General features: G+C 40.6%; 3 protein-coding genes across 3 annotated transcripts; all 3 read right to left on the bottom strand.

The window, feature by feature from the left end:
- Window positions 1-233: 233 nt before the first annotated feature.
- LOC104834914 (feather keratin B-4-like) lies at window positions 234-566 on the bottom strand. Its single transcript, XM_010572583.1, has one exon. The coding sequence runs from the start codon at window positions 564-566 to the stop codon at window positions 234-236; it is 333 nt and encodes a 110-aa protein (XP_010570885.1).
- An 8,480-nt stretch (window positions 567-9,046) lies between these two features.
- Window positions 9,047-9,397, bottom strand: LOC104834915 (feather keratin 1-like). Its single transcript, XM_010572585.1, has one exon. It carries the CDS (start codon window positions 9,395-9,397, stop codon window positions 9,047-9,049), a length of 351 nt encoding a protein of 116 aa, XP_010570887.1.
- Window positions 9,398-15,629: 6,232 nt separating this feature from the next.
- On the bottom strand, window positions 15,630-15,968 carry LOC104834916 (feather keratin 1-like). Its single transcript, XM_010572586.1, has one exon. The coding sequence runs from the start codon at window positions 15,966-15,968 to the stop codon at window positions 15,630-15,632; it is 339 nt and encodes a 112-aa protein (XP_010570888.1).
- Window positions 15,969-19,425: the final 3,457 nt, after the last annotated feature.

Consider the following 19,425-nt stretch of genomic DNA (forward strand, 5'->3'; position numbering starts at 1 on the left):
TTACAGCTGGACACCCGACTCCTACATGCAACAATAAAAGTTACATTTTTCACCTCATTGATAACAGAGAAAGGCATTAAATCAGAAATGCCAAGCTCCTGCAGTCCCATTAGCTTAGGGAAAAGCTGAGGGTGGTCAGCAAGCATATGGCCATGGTCATGAACTCAGTCCTGCATCCGGATCACACTTTTAAGCTTCTCGTTGTTCCTTTGTGGTTTTTCCCCAAGACTTCATCATGGCCCACACCGGTTGTAACGACGGTAGGACCTCCCATAAAGGCCACCTAGACCTGAATATCCAAGGCTCCCGAGCCCCAAGGAGCTGCCAGAGGAGATAGGGACCCCGCCAGCATTGAGAGCATCTCCTACAGCTGCAGATGCTGAGGATCCCACTGTGGTATTTTGTGGGAAGGAGCTGAGGATCGGGCCGGGCAGGGTCACCACCACAGGAGAGGGCTGGATCACGTATGTTGAATCCTGGCACTGCCTGACACAGGGCTCATTGCAGCTATTCGCCAGTGGGGTTGGGCCACAGGGAGTGGGAGAACACAGGTCATAGCAGGACATGTCTGCGGGATGGAGCTAAGTCTGAAACACAGGGAAGGAAGAAAAAACAAGAAAGAAGTCATAATTATAGTAATGGAATTAAGCTGCTAAGATAATGGAGAGTACAAGAAACTAGCTAGAAACTATGTGAAGAATGGAATAATGAGTTGTCTTGGGTTGAAAGGAGACTTCAATGAAACCCAAACTCGTCTTACACTACAGAGAGTAGCTCTACGTGCTCCTGAGCAATCTTTGATAGCTCATTTCCCACAACACTCCTCCAGGATGTGTGCAGCCCTGCAATAAGGGGGAAGTGAGGGACAAGACTTAAGATCTCCTGTATGATACGGCTAGGAGAAACTTTACCCCACAACAGAGGGAAGAAGAAAAAATTCCTCAGCAGGTAGAATTGAGGAGTATAACCTAATAATGTGACACTCACCTATGAAAGGGAACTGTTATCCTCCCCACAGATGAGCTTGTCTCTTAAACAGCAAAAGAACAAATATTCTGCCTAATTCTTATTTAATCTTCCCCTTTTCTTTGTGCTTTTTTCTTCTTACATCAGTCTTACAGAGAAAGCAACTTTCTGCCTGTTTCTAAAGGGGGGGAAATAGAAGTGGACAGTGTCCAAAATCATTTGATAAGCAAATAGAACAGGTGGAAGCTTTACTGTGGATATTTCAGGCATAGGTTACTGAGTTGCTGCAATGGAAATCTAGTGCCAAAGTATTTAGAGCATTTTAGAAAGAGATTATTAAAATAATTCTGGTGCAAAGCACATAGCAACAGAGAAGGATTATTTTCATGGTATCCTGGTGGAAGAGGGGATATACTTTCAATAATGTTCAGCACACTTTTGAAAATTTGAGCCCACTTACTTCTCTATGTACAGAAAAAGCTCCAAGAAAGCCAAAATCTCTGTACAATTCACCACATCCACTTCTAGTTGCTGAGCAATTCACATGTAGAGATTTGAACATCTTGGAACTGAATGATCCAGTGACACAAATGAAAAATGAGTCTGAAGTCCTGCATCCAGCAACTGCCACCCTTCAAAGAACAGCTACCTTCTTTTAGAGAAAGAGTTACTTTCAGGTCTCACACACACTGATAAAGAGCATAAACCTTAGACTGCTATAGACAAGACAGTGTAAAAATAAAATACAATGAAGGCAACAATTCAGGACATTGAAAGATAGTAAGCAGATTCAGACTTACCCTTTTCACCAAGGAGAATAAAACAGAAGAAATGGATGGCAGCAACTCTTACTGTGCTGGCTTTTATACTGTGTCCTAGAGTGCCTGAGGACCTGAGACATACTTTGTGCATGCAGCTATTTACCAGCCAATTGCTAAAGACTTCTTGTATGCAAAATATTGCCAGCAGATGATTTACTTTTTCCTCACTGTTTGTATTTATTGCCTTGATTTCATTTCCTCACCATAATATATGCATTCCACTATAGACGTTTCTTTTATCTTAAAATCTTATGAGCCCAGTTAATTCCTGGCCAGATCAACTGATTCATCTGAGTTACTAAAGAAATTATTTTGCATCCTAAGCACAATATATGCAATATACATCATTTGACACAGATGAATACATACATTAGGAAAGACGCATGTGAAGTATCCTGTGAAAACCCCCTTCCTTCTTCATGGAGAGCATGAGTTTTTGACACATCTCACTGTGAAAAGGCCAGAAGTTACTATTTCTGACTCTGAATTGGACTGTAGGTTTGCCAAATTCCTCTCAAACAGCCAGACAGCTGCACAAGTTCAGAAAATAAACTGTTACAGAAAGCACTTAGCAGAGCTGATTACACTTTACCAGTCTCAAAGGTACTTACTGGGAAACAGATTATTTGAGGGAACATATTGTTTTACTTTCTTGATATTGGAGACAGGATGAAAGGGTATCAGCAGTCTGATCTGTTCATTTAATATTAAACTACTACAATTCCATGAAGGAATTTGAGACACAGCTCTTCAATTTGGGAACTGAGTGTCAAAGTCCTTAATCTAAGGAGTCTGCAGTTTTAGCTTTCTTCTTACATCAAACTCCAGGAAAACAATTCAGGTCAGGTTGAGGATGCATGTGAATTTTAGGCTAGTCGAGACACTTGCACTCAAAGTCTCGCACAAGCTTACCTATAGGGTCATTAAAGACGCCAAACAGTTTTACATTTGCCATTAAATTATTATTTTACCCTACTGTGTCTTGCACTATTATACAAAATTATACTCCAAATTAAAGGTAGCTACTTACAGAAGTTTATAATATTCTTGTTCTTTTTTCCTATTTTGAAAGCAAATAATGTTGTCTTCATTTTACATGGTCTTAAAGAACATTGTTATGGGCACCAATTCAATTTCTTTTTCAAAGACAATTTCTAGATTAAAAAGTAATTGCATATAATGCATAAGCAGACTTTAGGGCAGGGATCAGTATTCCGATCTCTCCTCTCCTCCCCTAATGTTTAAATCACTTAGCTAGAGACATGCAAATTATCTCTGAACTGTGAGTATCTTCATGAAGATCTCCTGGGAAATAAATGCTGATTGTACACTTTTGAAGAACAAAAGTCTTCAAAGTTCACAACACATTTTCATCAATGGCTCAGACATGCAAATAATACACTATCAGAAAATGTGAAGGTATGTGACACTATTTGAACATGATCAGCATTTCAGGTTTGCGACCAGGATTACTAATGAATTTCACAAACTTCCTCACATTATATGGTGTCACAAACTGGAGTCCTTCCATTTTTTACTTAAAATACAAATAAGTATTTGCACAAAATTACATGTTTAAAACCCCATTCTAATCATCAGTCACTGGATGTTCTTAGGTGTGTGATGACCCCCATCAGTGACACTACTGGCTGAAGGTCTCCTATCCCTTGAGACTTACCAGTCTTTCCCCAATATTCTTACTGAGGCACACACGCAGACACACTACTGCTGTATCAAAATGTTAAAAACCACATTCCTTTATAGCAATAACTATCTATTGACCATAAGAGAAGCATGTGGTTATGAAAACAAACTCATTAAAAGGTATAGTGATGATAAAAAAAATCACAAGTCCTCTCCTGAAGGTGTTCATATGTCAAGTTAACCTCCCTGGCTCAGTCTCCTCATCCCAGGAGTTGAATGCTTTGGGATACTGCTCGTTGGAATATTACAAAGAGTAGCAATCCCATCACAGTCACTTATCAGGGATGAAATTGCACACTCAGGACTTAAATTAAAAGCTCTTGCTGTGACAGTAGATGGTAGTCCCATGGACCAGTGTGACCAAAATGCTAAAGAGCAGACAAATTTCCTAACCAAATTGAATTTAGAGTCATCCATGTTTTGGGAAGGTGTAGTCAGTATAATGGAGCCAGGCATATTTAAAGGATGCAAATCAAAAACATGAAAGAGACACCATGGATCGTGGTTTTCATCCAATGCCAAGATAAGTCCAGGCAATAAACATAAACAGTAAACAAAACAAATTCACTAGTGGGAACGCAGCCATATGCAAAGAAAAAAAAAAAAAAAAAGCAGGAACTAGTTTGTAAATGTGCAAGAATGTCTCAGATCCTCCAGGCAGCCTGAGAAAGCTATAAAAAGCTCTTGCTCTTCAGAGCCTTCCTGCCTCTTCCTTTATCCCTGTATGCACAGCAGATGTTACGATTCTGGTTTCAGCTTTAAAAAATTTGGTATTGAAATATATTTTCACTGACAGCAGTAGCAAATACTTAGTGTCCTGCAAAAGCAGCCCATGTTATTCTTTCTTCTATGGGACCAACTTGTTCCAGCTATTCAGTGATAGACTTTAACAGAAGCAAGTTTATAAATTGAGAAAGAGAAGATACAGACAGTTCTTTTGTTCAGAGCATGTGTACTCTACTATGCACTGGTTTTTACATTGCTGTTTTATTGTCTAATACTATGTGCTATTGCACACATGCTGCCTGATTATGAAGACCCCAGTCTAACACTGTATAACAATTCCAAATGTCATGATTTAACCCCAAGCAGCAAGCAAGCATCATGCAGATGCTCACTCAGTTCCCCCCCACCCAGTGGGATGGGGGAGAGAATCAGGGAAAAAAAAAGGTAAAACTCATGGGTTGAGATAAGAACAGTTTATTAGAACACAAAGGAAGAAACTAATGATGATAATGATAACAATAATAAAATGACAAGAATAATAAAACAATTGGAACTTACAAAGCACATGATGCACAATGCAATTGCTCACCATCCACTGACCAATGCGCAGTTAGTTCCCGAGCAGTGATCCCCCCCCCCAGGCCAACTCCCCTAGTTTATATACTAGGCATGATGTCATGTGGTATGGAATATCCCTTTGGCCAGTTTGGGTCAGCTGTCCTGGCCGTGTCCCCTTCCAATTTCTTGTGCCCCTCCAGCCTTATTGCTGGCTGGGCCTGAGAAGCTGAGAAATTCTTGACTTAATGTAAAAATTACTTAGCAACAACTGAAAACATGAGCGTGTTATTCTTCTCATACTGAACCCAAAACATAGCACTATAACAGCTACTAGAAAGAAAATTAACTCTATCCCAGCCAAAACCAGGACACCAAAGCAAACACAGTAACCACTTGAGAGGCAGTGCCTGAGCTTGTCTTGCCTAGAAAATTTTCTCTGTAACATGGTAATCTAGCTCATGTTCTCCAGCAGTGAATGAAACACTTTCTGATTAACTACAAAACCAAACAGAGAAACCTTTTACTTTGGGACTGTGCTATACTTGTTGCTATAATAAATTTTAACCCAAAGAAGGCAGTCTGGGACAGGAATGAAGGGGGGAGATGATGCTTGAGGATTGTTTTTGCTTTTTGTTTTGAAAAAGTGAGCTCCATACCAGACTTTTCTGCTACAATTTGTGAATGCTTGAAGGAAAGATCCCATCTTTGGAAAGAGTGTACATGCACACACAGGGGGGGAATGAGAGAGAGAGAAAAGGGGTTTGGATCGCTTAAAGAATCACCTCCACAACAGGGGTTACCTCTGTGGAGAGGTTTGGTGCAGTTGATTAGGAGAAAGCTTAACAGAGAATTGCAGAAGGGGATTGCAAGAGTAGGAAAATGTACTTTGTCATGAGAAATGTCATTATCCATCCACCTGAATATGTTAAAGAAACCTTCACTGTAGTGCCTCAGCCGTAACTCTTTCCAGCCATATTGATACTGTGGAATTGTAACTTCTCTGCTGTGTTAGATATGCAGGTTGATGTCCATAAGAGAAAGCTATTTTGCAACAATGGCAAATGAATGATGACTCCTTTGGAATGCATCCTCTTTGATCTGTGGCGGGTTGACCCTGGCTGGATGCCAGGTGCCCACCAAAGCTGTTCTATCACTCCCCCCTCCTCAGCTGGACAGGGAAGAGAAAATATAACAAAGAGCTTGCAGGTTGAGATAAGGACAGGAGAGATCATTCACCAGTTACCGTCAGGGGCAAAACAGACTCAGCTTGGGGAAAATTAACTCAATTTATTACAAATCAACCAAAGTAGGCTAATGAGAAATAAAACCAAATGTCAGAACACCTTCCCTCCACCCCTCCCTTCTTCCCGGGCACAACTTCACTCCTGGATTCTCTACCACCCCCCCCCCAGCAGCACAGGGGGATGGGGAATGGGGTTTACAGTCAGTTCATCACATGTTATTTCTGCTGCTTCATTCTCCTCAGGGGCAGGACTCATCACACTCTTCCCCTGCTCCAGCATGGGGTCCCTCCCACGGGACACAGTCCTCCATGAACTTCTCCAACGTGGGTCCTTCCCATAGGCTGCAGTTCTTCACAGACTGCTCCAGCATGGGTCCTTTCCACGGCGTGCAGTCCTTCAGGAGCACACTGCTCCAGCGTGGGTCCCCCAGGGAGTCACAAGTCCTGCCAGAAAACCTGCTCCGTGGGTTCCTCTCTCCACAGATCCACAGGTCCTGCCAGGAGCCTGCTCCAGTGCGAGCTTCCCATGGTGTCACAGCCTCCTTTGGGCACCCACCTGCTCTGGCGTGGGGTCCTCCACAGGCTGCAGGTGGATATCTGCTCCACTGTGGACCTCCATGGGCTGCAGGGGGACAACCTGCCTCACCATGGTCTTCCCCACAGGCTGCAGGGGAATCTCTGCTCTGGCACCTGGAGCATCTCCTCCCCCTCCTTCTTCACTGACCTGGGGGACTGCATAGTTGTTTCTCTTACATGTTCTCACTGTCTCTCCGGCTGCCATTTCTGTCTGTCCCACAACTTTTTTTTCTTCTTAAAAATGTTATCACAGAGGTGTTACCACTATCGCTGATTGGCTCGGCCTTGGCCGGTGATGGGTCCGTCTTAGAGCCGGCTGGTATTGGCTCTGTCAGACACACAGGAAGCTTCCAGCAGCTTCTTACGGAAGCCACTCCTGTAACCCCCTGCTACCAAAATCTTGCCACACAAAGCTAATACAGATCAAGCAATAGCTTCAGCTGAGATGGCAAAAAAATATATTACACATTTAATTCAGACCAACCTTCTGCTGTATTATAATATCAAACTACTAACTTTCCATTCTTTTCTGTTGTTTATTAAGAAAACCTACTCCTTAAAATTATTAATTCTTTCACGGAACTGATGTACCTCCTTTTATTTAGCTCCACTAATGACTGTAGTCAATATAACTTTGTCAACATCTTTCCCTGGCTTTAAATACAGTTCAACATCAGTCCGTACAGACACAGACAAGGACTCCAAGCAAGAAATTTCACAGATATAAGGCTGTGACTTGTATGGCCTGACAGGACATTGAATCATCCAGAGCCTTTAGGTAGAGCTTTTCAAACCTTCTTCCTTCAGGGACAAAGCTCCCAGTCTCTAAACACCACCCTTATTACAACACAGACGATCAAGCTAGAACAAAGCAATGCCCAATAAATTTCAGATCTACTAGATGCAACGTATAGGAGTCAGTTTATAAAGACACACTAAGAAAGGTTTAGTAAAATCTTTTAATCTCTTTCTCCCAGACATGCTTCCCAGGCCAGAAAATTTCAAAGGCCAATTCCCTTGTAAAAACACCACATAGCCTTCTCTTCCTCCTTTCTGAGACTTACCAGGGCCTGATCTCAGTGGCCAAGAGGTGCTGCACCCATCAGAAAGCTCTGGGCTGCACTCAAAGGGGTTCACCAGCTTGCTGCCTCTCTCCCACAACCTCTGCCCTGAGCAAGTTCAGCTGTGCTCAGGAAAAGCATAATTTCTCCCTTCTTTTAAAGCTGTCTTCCTAAGTATCACAGATAGGGTAAAGAAAGCCACAATCTTCTTCCAGGTTGCCCAGGTAATAAAACATATATCCTATTTGTGCAGCAAGCTGAGAACAGATGAGTGGAGGCAGCGCTTCAGAAAAAGGTTTATCCCTATAATTTCCAGTGCTCCTCATGCCCCTCTAGATTTTCCTGCTGCATCCCTCTGTCCTCTTTTCTACAAAGAAACTCTTGCCTATTATATCTACAGGATAAGGAGAAACAGTATTCTTCTCAGTGAGCTCTTCCCTGAAATTAGGCTATTCCACTTCTCATTGAAGGAGAGTTAATGCCCCTTCTCAAATAAGCTTATTGCCCCATTCTCATCCCTCTTCAAAGACATCCATCTCAAACCAAACATTTTCTCATAAAAGTGCAATATTAAAACAGTTAAAGGGCCTTTTTCCATCTTCATGGTACAGTAGGTAAAGGGTCTTTAAAGTGTAAACAGAAGCAGCTCCCTTACTTTAAGATTTCTTGCTTATTGAACAACAGGAGACACACCCATGGTAGGTGAACATCATCTCTTCCTAGCCTTTGATAAACTGTCTCAGGCTGAATTTACTACGTATAGACAAAAGAAAAACTTTTCCACAACTGAAATCTGACTCATTCTCCTTTAGCAATTAGCACAAAGTTATTTGCACAGTGTTTGCTGGAACTGATGACTTACAAAGGGACCTGTTTCCCCACAACCAAGCTGGAAAAGGGGCTGGGAGAAGAAAGAAGTACAGAGAGACTCGGTGTATGATGCAGCACAAATTTAATGAGGCTGAGGAATGGAAGGAAGCAATGTAAAGAGTAAGGAATACATTTCCATGGTCCACTAAGGACAGTACCCATTCATCCCTCTCACAATGACACACTCAGCAAATGAGATCTTCCTTCTTCATTGTTTAAGTGGACTGTACTAATTCAGTTATGCAGAACAATTTCTAATAATTACATGTTTTACCTAGTCTTTGTCAAATACAAAAAAAGCATAAGAAAACAAGACATTTGATCAGAAATATAAAGCAAAGCATAACAAAAGTAAGACAAGCAAAGGCCTGATTTTAGGAGATGCCAAGCACTCACAGCTCCATTAACTTCAAGTTGTGGGTGTCTAACATTGCATCTGAAAACCATGGCCATGAGCTCAGTCTTGCATCAGATTTTGCTTCAGCATTCCTGGTCATTTCTTCCTACTTGCTCCTCATGCTTTAGCACGGCCCATAGAAGCCACCGCGATAGGTGTTGTAGCGACGGTAGGGCCGGCTGTACCCACTGCCCAGGCCTGGATAGCCAAAGCTCCCAAATCCTAAGGAGCTGCCAGAGGAGATGGGCACTCCCCCAGCACTAAGTGCGCTCCCAACAGCTGCGGATGCTGAAGATCCCACAGCGGTGTTCTGGGGGAAGGAGCTGAGGATGGGTCCAGGCAGGGTCACCACAACGGGAGAGGGCTGGATCACCACTGTTGAGTCCTGGCACTGCCTGACACAGGGCTCATTGCAGCTATTTGCCAGTGGGGTTGGGCCACAGGGGGTGGGAGGACACAAGTCGTAGCAAGACATGTCTGTGGGGTGGAGGTAAATCTGAAACAAAAAAAAAGAAATAAATGCAATACAAGAATTTAAATAAAACTCTATTAGTATACCTGAAATTCTCTGACAAGAGGAGTGTATAACAAACTAACGAGGTTCCATGGGGAGAAAGATGGCATTTTTCACCAGATCCAGAGGAAGTACTTTGAAAACAGGGTTGATCTTGCATTTTCCTTAAGGAGATTGCTAGGGAAGGCAGCACTGGTGCATCTCAGTTGGTAACTTACCCTGAAGCCTCTGTGGTTATTCAACTCACCCAGGAACCAGGGTACATGCTGGTGCTGAAAGCCTCTTCATTCACATTGCAGAGGGTGCCCTAACCACATGTTCATAACACTACCCTAGGAAAAGGCACTTTCAACACTTCCTTGCAGCTGTGGCTGCAAGGGCTTTGTATGTCCTAGAGAAATGGAGGTTGACTCTTTAGCCTTCAGATGAAGGTGCTCTGCTGGAACAGGTAAGGCTTAGGTTGTTATTCCTGATCCAAGGCTTGCCTCTTTGCTAAACAGTCAATGATGACAAACATCCTACCTAATGCTAATACAGCAAATAACCTTTCTGATTTCATTCCTATTGCTTCCTCTCATGCATGTTCCATCTTGGAGGTCCCGTTTCCCAGTTTTAGTAAGTGGAAAATAGAAGCTTAAGCACTTAAAATCTGTTTAATAAGAAATGGAAGGACAAGTAGCTGAATTCAGGAACACTTCTATTTTTGTGTATTGCTATTAATATTAAAATCATCATCAGATCTCAGAAGCTACAATGCAAATCTGTCCACAGTTGTTTGGAGGATGGAGAAGCAACTGAATGAAGGTCACTCCTTGCCTGCAGAAGAACTACAAATTGAGTTTCAAAGGCAGGCAGGCATGGACTGATGATTGCGTTCTATGTGGAGAGCTAGTGACCCAGGACTGCCAGTATTGGCCAGTATCCCTGTGTTCTTCCGATCTTACAGCCTTAGCTGAATATTCCACAGGCCAGCACATTAGTCTGAACAGACCCAAGAATTCACTACAGGTATTTTATGTTCAGCTGCAGGACCTGAAAACTTGTTTGGATCCCAAAGTTGAATAGACAGACCTAACTGGTTAACTTGTGGCTAACTGCCCCATTCAATGATTTTTATAACTGACCACCAACAGAAAACTTCCCCTTTCATATGAAAACCCCTTTGTCCCTCAGAGAAAAAAGCTGAATGTACTACAACGTTAGTGAGGAAAAGCTACAAAGTCATCAAGGCAACAGTTCAACGTATAAAGAGAGAATAGGTGGGTTCATACTTACCTTATTCACCAAGGCAAAGAAGGCAAGAGAAATGGATGGAAAGGCCTTGAGTTGTGCAGGTTTTTATACTGAATCCCAAGTTGCCCAACAACCTGGGACTTTCTTTGTGCATGAAATTATTTATGAGCCACTACTGATTACATGGGGGTTTGCCTCAGTATTTGTGTTTATTACTGCTTCACTTCCTTATCTTGTGGCATGTATATCTGACCACAAGTTTCTTTCATCTTAAAATATTCTGGGCCAACTTAATTTCTGGGAACACTGGAGTGATTATTTCAGAAGAATTTATTCTGCCTTCAAAACCCTTTTGGATCTGCCTGGTGTCATTAAAGGAGATTAAGCATAATTTACATAATGCAGTCCCTTGCACCCTCCTCTGCAAGGTAAATACTGTTGGAAATCATGAAGAATTTCAGCTTTTGGTAGGCAATCCATGAGCACTTGTAGTTTGGGGATTCGAGCTGCTTCTAAGGAAAAGAGAAGAGAGACTGATTTTTTCAGAAAATGGCCAGGAATGCACACACAATTTTCACCAAACTCCAGCCCCAAAATGAGAGAAAAAGCACAAATACTGTTAAAAGGGAAGGACACTGAAGAACCCTGTGAGAGTTGGGAGGAACTGAAAAGTGTTATGGCTGTGTACAAAGACGGAGATATAACTAGAAAAACAATTAAGATACTGCTTCTTTGACATGGAAGAAAAAAAAAAAAAAAAAAAAAAAGAATTTTAGAAGTCCAGTTTAAAAAGATAATATCAAATGATAGCACTTTTGTGGAAGTCTGAATGACAAATCTTAGTAATACAGGATCTTTCCTGGCTGTCTCTAATTCTGAGCCTGATCTCTTAGGACCTCTTTATGTAAAGAATCGACAAATCCACTTTTATTCTTATCTTGGACCTCAAAACATCAGCAACTGTTTTTTAGGTTAACTGCTACATGTATAAATTTGTTGCATTTCTTGGTGACTTTTGTTCTCAAGGAAGAGTTCTGAAAAGATAAGGTTTTGCAAAACTCAGCTGTGGAGGCAGAAGAAGTCATATACAAGAATACTTCCTTTCCTGTCCCTGCAGTGTCTGGTACAGATGTGTTATAGACCAATGGTAGCCAGTTGGAGAAGAGTCAAATGTATATCAAGTGTCAATAATTTCTTCACTTGCAGTCCATTTTTCTGTCACTTTGCAGCAGTCTTTGGATCATCCAATGAAACTGAACTTCATCTATAGGTGGGGCTTACAGGATAAATAGTCAAGGGGTAAAATACATAAGTAATCCTAGACACAGAGATTAGCACTGAGAGTTTTGCTCTCCTAGCACTTTAACTACTGAGACATGTAAATCATCTCTAAATTATGAGTGTCTTTGTGAAGATCTCCTGGGAACAGAAACTTGTTTGGCTTGGTCACAGGTTCCTGAGAACTTCAAAGTTTATCAGAAGTTTTATTAGAGTGCTAGGCATGCAAAGTATCACATTATGTGCAAATTTAAGATACGTGACCCATATTTGAATTCTTATATCACTTCTGTAATAATATATTATTAAGATTTGGGAGTGCAGATCAGTCATTGGGTTCTAAAATTTATGTCATTGTTCCTGGCTGCAGGAATTACAGCTATTTTATTTTTAATTAAAAAATATCTCAAGGTTTGGTTTAAGCTATCTTGTATTTCAAGGAGATTCTCAAAGAAATTGTCCTAGCCTTATTTAGCTTCCCCTCCCTGTCCATTCCTCAGTACTTCTCTATGTTCTAAGGGATTAGCAGGCTTTTTCAAAAATAGTTTCCTCTATAGCAGCTGGTACCTAGCAGCTATTTGAGGAATTAATTTGCATAGCAGTATCCATAGATTATTTTCATCAATTTTTTTAATTTTTCTTTCATCCAAGTTCATCTTGGAAAACACAAAATATTTCTAAAATCAGACTGAGTTAAAAATAATAATAAAAAAATCTGGCAACATATTCAGAGATGTCTACAGCCTTCTTTGAAAATAATTACAATAATTATTTTTCTAACTCCAGCCACTTTATTGTACAGCCAGAATGACTTTGTGGCCTGATCTTTGAAATGAATTAAAGTAAGTGAAACAGAAGGTCACAGGTTTTTTGTATAAGCATGGACAGACTTATATACTCAGATTATAATTAAAACTTAATGCCTAGTGTGAGAATATCCTCCTGAGACACCTGCGAGTGACTAAATGTCTGAAAAAAAAAAAATTAATCAAAATGGAACTGGAAGCTTACTCACAGCAATCTCTACGTAATGGCTTCAGACACAAAGGTGACCCCAAAATCTGTGCATGGAGAAACAGACACACAGAAAATGGAAGTTTTCCTGGTACGAATAGTGCCCTCTACAAGAAATTTTGAATTGTGATTAATTAGCTCATCATAAAGAAATGGATGCCTTAAAGACTTTGAGCAGTTGAACAAATCTGTAAAAATTCTTGCAACTCAGAGCCCTCCTATGCCATTCCCTTTTCTCATCATTCACAACAGCTCTGATAGCCCTTGCTTTTATCTCAGACCTCATTCTTAGTTAATTGTACTAAAATAGGTGCTTATTGACAGCATGAGCAACAGCCTTCATATCCTACACAGCCATTTGAAGTTTGAACAATAATCTAGCGTACCTGGTTCCAGGCCACTGAGAGTGAATTCTGCTAATGCCCTCACAGTATTAGCAATTTCTGGCTTATTGCTTAAAACAGAAGATGTACCTATAGCTTAAGGTTGTTTAGTTCAGTCAGACAGGATGCCTCTCCATGGCATTCCTGTTTCTATTGCAAGCCACCACTTGTTATTTGCTGGAATTTGTTGTTTAGCCCAGGCAGCTGAATAGTACATGGTGTATGTGTAATCTGAGTTGCCTTTTGGTGTAGGTAGAGCCTCTGACTTGAGCTTCACAACATCAGGTTCTGTTGCTCACATAGCTCCCCTGAAGGCAAAGGTGTTCAAATATAGGTAGATATGTAGTCCTCAAAGTTCATACCTTAACATAGCTGTTTTCATTGTTAATGTTATTCAAATACTGTTATGAAGAACTTTAAAATGGCTAAAGTTTGAGGTTTGGGTTTGCATCTTACTGTGGTCTAATAAGCTTAAACAATTTATGTTACAATTTCCCTTTCTGTAAAAAAATAAATGTAACTGACTACTGCATACAGATCTGTGGAGTATTTCTGCAAAGAGCCAGGTGTAGTGTGGTTGTTATGCTGGAATTCAACGGGGAACAGTAGAAGAAAACAACAACAAAAACTAATTTACGCTGGAGGGAAGAAATTACTTACTCACCAGAACCTCTGCAAAACACCACACCCAAAATGGGTGGGCTTTAGTTATTTTTCAGATATGTTTGAATCATTTTTCAAATGCAGATTTTAATTGTATTTCAGATTGTAAGGGTGCAATTAGTATTTCTTTACCTATGGCCCTATGTTTCAGATCCACCTTCCTTGCAGAGCGGTGTCTTAGTGCCACCAAGACTGATGAATGTGTCCTTGTAATCAATCACCTCAGAGCAAGGGGTTGCCTGTAATCATTGGTATAAACCCGTTTCACAAGGCATCATTTCTTTCTGCCAAGGGTCACATGAGATATCACTCACCCACATTTTGCTGCAATTACATGCCAGGTCCCTGATTTTACATTTATTTCCTTTAGCCATTTAGGAAGGAAAAGATCACAGCCTACTTGTTTGGAGCTGGAGACCCAGGACTAACACACATTCATTTAAAGCCTTTCCACCCTGGTAAGAAGAGAAGGGTTTTCATACTCAAAATAAACTTTGAAATTTCAGACTTTTGCGTGGGGTGAAAATTTAGCCTGACATTTAATTCCACAGATGCCTGTGACCACTAAGCATACACAAGTACCTCTGCTAAACCCAACTATTTCAGCACCAGCCCATGAAGATCCACACAGAAGCACCAGGAGCTCTATTTACAACATGAGTTATAAATCTACTTTTAAGTAGCCTTAGATAGGTTGGCATTAATTACAAAAAAATACACAATATAATTTGCAGGGGGAGCAGGTGTCCTCTTAGAGCATTCCCCCCAAAATCCCTATGGTCTTTTCTCTTTGGGGTCCCACTTTGCTCAGACAATGGCCATCAGAAACACTTTCTGATGAACAAGTGGAACTTGATAACAAGTAGTTTAAGTGGACGGCCTTACCTCTGATGGAAGCCAGATTTGGGGAAGGAAATGTAGCAAAGCTATAGTACTTGTAGACAAAGTATCTACTCTGTATATAGTATCTACTTTGCTACAATGTATCTAGTTTATTTCCACAAAAGGCCTCTACTTTGTTACAAAAGCCTCTACCTTATATATACATTGTTCCCAATGTTTCCTGGCTGTAAAATGATTTCTTGGCATAGAGGTCATCAGCTAAATCCTTACTTCTAGTCAACGTGAAAAAGTAGTTTTCAATTAATAAAACGGAGGAACAGTAAGAAATTTTACAAAAGGTGAGCTGGTAAAAGTTTTTCAAACAAACACCAGCAGACTTGGACTGTGACACAGCATAACTTTAACGAGACCAAAAAGTGGAATAAAAAAGTACAAAGTATAAGTATATACTTCTAGGATTCAGTAAGGCAACAGCTAATATGTCTTTTCATCCTGGGTTTCTTTTCTCAGTGCTGCTGTGAAATGAGACAATAAAGTCCCATCTACAGCAATAGAAAAAAATATGATTCATCATAAGTATGAAGTATTCAAAGAATAAGACAAGCAAAGGCCTGATTTTAGGAGATGCCAAGCACTCACAGCTCCATTAACTTCAGGTGGAGTTGTGGGTGTCTAACATCACTTCTGAAAACCATGGCCATGAGCTCAGTCTTGCATCGGGTTTTGCTTCAGCATTCCTGGTCATTTCTTCCTGCTTGCTCCTCATGCTTTAGCATGGCTTAGTAAAGCTGCTGGTAGGTGTTGTAGCGATGGTAGGGCCAGCTGTATCCACTGCCCAGGCCTGGATAGCCAAAGCTCCCAAATCCTAAGGAGCTGCCAGAGGAGATGGGCACTCCCCCAGCACTAAGTGCGCTCCCAACAGCTGCGGATGCTGAAGATCCCACAGCGGTGTTCTGGGGGAAGGAGCTGAGGATGGGTCCAGGCAGGGTCACCACAACAGGAGAGGGCTGGATCACCACTGTTGAGTCCTGGCACTGCCTGACACCGGGCTCGTTGCAGCTATTTGCCAGTGGGGCTGGGCCACAGGGGGTGGGAGGACACAGGTCATAGGAAGACATGTGTGTAGGGAAGGGAAGACTGAAATACAGGGAACAAAGTAAATGCAATATAAAAGCTGTATTAAGTTTATAAAAGTCAGGTAAGAGGATAACATATGTGAAAGTACCTAGAGAAGGTGGTCAGAGAGGTAATCACTTATTAGATCAAAATAGTAGGCAGCCTGAAGATAGCATAGAGGTTTCTCTTATTTTTACAAGCCTGCTGGGGGGTGTCTCAGCTCTGTGGCTGGCCTCTGAACTGTGGTGCCAGTCATGGTAAAGTTTGCCTTAACCCCTGCCAGCAAAAGCATTTCCCATTCATTGGTAGTTTCCCTCTGCACTGTCTCTCTGAAGAAGGTGCAATTGTGACTGTACTAGGACATGGAGAACAGCAGCTGGAGCTCTCATCAGGCATGGAAAGTGACCCCAGCCTGAACATCGACACATAACTGGATTTAGTGCCTTAACACTAGAACTTAGTCACTAATAGCCCAGCCAACAGCATTTGCAGAAGTATAGAAAGTGTTTGAGAAGCTTCCTTTGCTCCCAGATGTTGTATGATCAGAACAGGCAAACCTGGAGTGTGAAGAAGGATTATTTTCCTGATCAGAAGTTTCTGTGATTTGTACTCAATGTATTTGAGTCTGCTGGCATCCCTGCTCCTCTGCCTGTGGAAAAGAGGACTTGGGGATAAACCCTGGAACTCAGCACAATTTTTTTTTTTCTTTTTTTTTCCCACTAGTCCCAGTTCCTCAAGATGAGAATGTATTTCCAACCAGGTTCATTGACTAGCTACTCCCTTAGAATTGATCTCTAAAATGGAGTATGAAGCTGCTTGTTTTGAGAAACAATATTGCCAGTATCCTCTAAGTCCTGTCTCATTACACCCTGTTTCACAAGTAAAAAAAGCCTTTCATTTTGATAGAAGTAAGCCTTTCTAATTTTCTTTCCCAAAAGGAAAAAAGCTAGCAATATTTATAAAGAATTAAGAATAACACCCCACACACACAAAAAAAACAAACAAACAAACAAACAAAAAAAACCCAACAAAACAAACCAACCCCAACAAACAAACAAACAAAAACCAAAAAAGGCAAGCAGTCATCAAAGTAACAGTTTAGCATTTAAAAAGACACTGGGCAGATTCAGACTTACCTATTCACCTGGGCGAATAAGGCAAGAGAAGTGGATGGAAAAGTCTTGTATTGTATAGGTTTTTATACTATGTTCCAGACTGCCTGCAGACCAGAGACATATATTATGCATGAAATTACTTAATGATCCATACTTTTGCATGTAAAATCCACCAAACTGATCAACTTCTTTTTTTTTCTTTCAAAATCTCGTTTACTATTGCTCTATTTTTTCCCCTCCCCTTATTACATTCACATTCCACTATAGACAAAGCTTTCATGTTCATCAATGTGCACCTGCTTAATTGCTTCGAAGTCTGTGGTGACTCATTTGAATTACAACAGTAATTACATTGCCTCCTAAGGCCAATGTATATTTTATGTTTCATTTTAGTCATCAAGACACTGCTTAAGGGGAGTGTATGTGATGCACAGTCCTTATTCAAGACTTCACTCCTTTAGGTGAATAATCATTTAGCTCTGAGGTGGGGACCTGGGCTCAAATCACAAGCATTTTCATTTCAAGGACTCAGCTTTACCACAAGACAAGGTGTGTAATAGGTATTCCCAAAGTTTACACTTCCGCACTATTTCAATCCCACACAAACATACAGCTGAGAAGAGGACCAAACTCCCATGAGTATTGCAAAGGTTAAAGAAAATTAAGACCAGTGAGAATTGCTGGCCAGAGACAATAAAACGCATTCTAAAACTGCTTGGGCTAACACACAGTTTTCCCAGTTTGTATGAATTCAGCTAATACAAACACATATAAGACGGCATTTCTTTACCCAATCATAAATTTTTACTTCATTTTCCATGGCAAAGTTAAACAATCACACTTTTAATGAAACAGCTTGATTACTTGATCTTATATTTCGTGACATTTATTAACTGCCTCTAATTCTCAATATGATTTCTTTGCAGTCTCTCATTGGAGGAATCATCATTATTCCTATCTGAAATTCCAGTAAGGCACTGGGATGTGCAGCAATTTTCACATCAAGTTAAGTACAAATGTGCATTTTAAAGATTGCTTTCAATTACTGATTCTTAGAGGTAGTGTTCTGCTGGAGCCAAACTATGGCGTCAGTAGAAGTTACACCTAGCAGTTCTCCATTACATTTATCTTTACATGATTTTTTTTGTCTCTGCAACCTGCAGTGGCCTGCCCTGGCTGTACTCCAACCTGCTGGAAATACTTGCACGAACGGAAGTATGCAAAAAGCAGGGATCAGGTCTCTCCTCTTAGCACCACTGTCCATCAGCAAGAGATATGAATTAACTCTAAATGAAGAGTGTCTTTATACATAGGTTGGTCTTGTCCTTCAGAAGAACAAAGGACTTCAAAGTTCAGGACAGCTTTTCACTAAAGGTTCAAACATGCAAAGTTTCATGCTACCTCATGTTCAAGGTACATGACAAGATCTCAACGCTCACATCACCTGGCTAATAACCTAATTTCAAAGTGTGTGAGTCAAGATCACTCAAAGGACTTCACAAACTAATTCAAGGTAAACACCTTCAGAAACTTTAATTATTTTATTAAAATTTTTCATAATTGATTTAAAAAAATAAAGCCAAACCTTCATCTTCTGTAAAATCCTATAACTCTACATATTTTAATGATTGTCCACAAGAAAATTCTCCTCTCCTTTTCTATAAAAGAAGGAGAGGGTCTTTTTCTTCCCTTTCCTCAAAATCTCTACTATCCAATGTACTACCTGTTGTCTTTTTATATATTTTTAAAAATTATTTCCTTATACTAGGTGAAAGCAGTCACTCACCTGGAGAATTCATTTCCCTTTCATCTGTAAAATGAGACAGTCAAGGAATGCTAACTTTTCCTCATTCTTCCCTCTAGGGACATAAACAGTTTTCCTTGGAGGGTATATAATATTTTAGAAAGAAACTTATTAACAGTGTGGAAATGTTTTCATTGATATTCTGCCAATTTAGTCTAATTAGCACCTAGAGTTCACCCAAAAGGTTGAGAGCCTTTGGATCTTGCTTTTTCGGATTGTTAAGGCTGGTGAACCAGGACATAACAGCTCTCAGTTATGGATCAGTAATGAAGTTTCACATTCCACACACTCAATTAAAACCCTTTGTGTAACAAGAATGCTCCCATGACAGGCTGGTGAACTACCGAATTGCCACAGAGCTGACAAATTACTTACATGAATTGAAATTTGTATCATCTTTATGTTGACTTCAGAGGCTTGAATATACTAGTGCAAGGCATTCAAATGATCTGCAGGTCTTTGAGATGAAAGAAGCTTTGAGGAATGCTTTTCATCTGATGCCAGGGTGAGATTAGATTGGTACATAAACCATAAGCAATT

Source organism: Haliaeetus leucocephalus, unplaced genomic scaffold (assembly GCF_000737465.1).
Source record: "Haliaeetus leucocephalus isolate CR32 unplaced genomic scaffold, Haliaeetus_leucocephalus-4.0 Scaffold349, whole genome shotgun sequence".
Classification (NCBI taxonomy): domain Eukaryota; kingdom Metazoa; phylum Chordata; class Aves; order Accipitriformes; family Accipitridae; genus Haliaeetus; species Haliaeetus leucocephalus.

What these genes read in the sequence shown, in the direction of transcription:
- LOC104834914 (XM_010572583.1), bottom strand. Translation starts at nt 566, where the DNA reads ATGTCCTGCTATGACCTGTGTTCTCCCACTCCCTGTGGCCCAACCCCA.
- LOC104834916 (XM_010572586.1), bottom strand. Translation starts at nt 15,968, where the DNA reads ATGTCTTCCTATGACCTGTGTCCTCCCACCCCCTGTGGCCCAGCCCCA.
- LOC104834915 (XM_010572585.1), bottom strand. Translation starts at nt 9,397, where the DNA reads ATGTCTTGCTACGACTTGTGTCCTCCCACCCCCTGTGGCCCAACCCCA.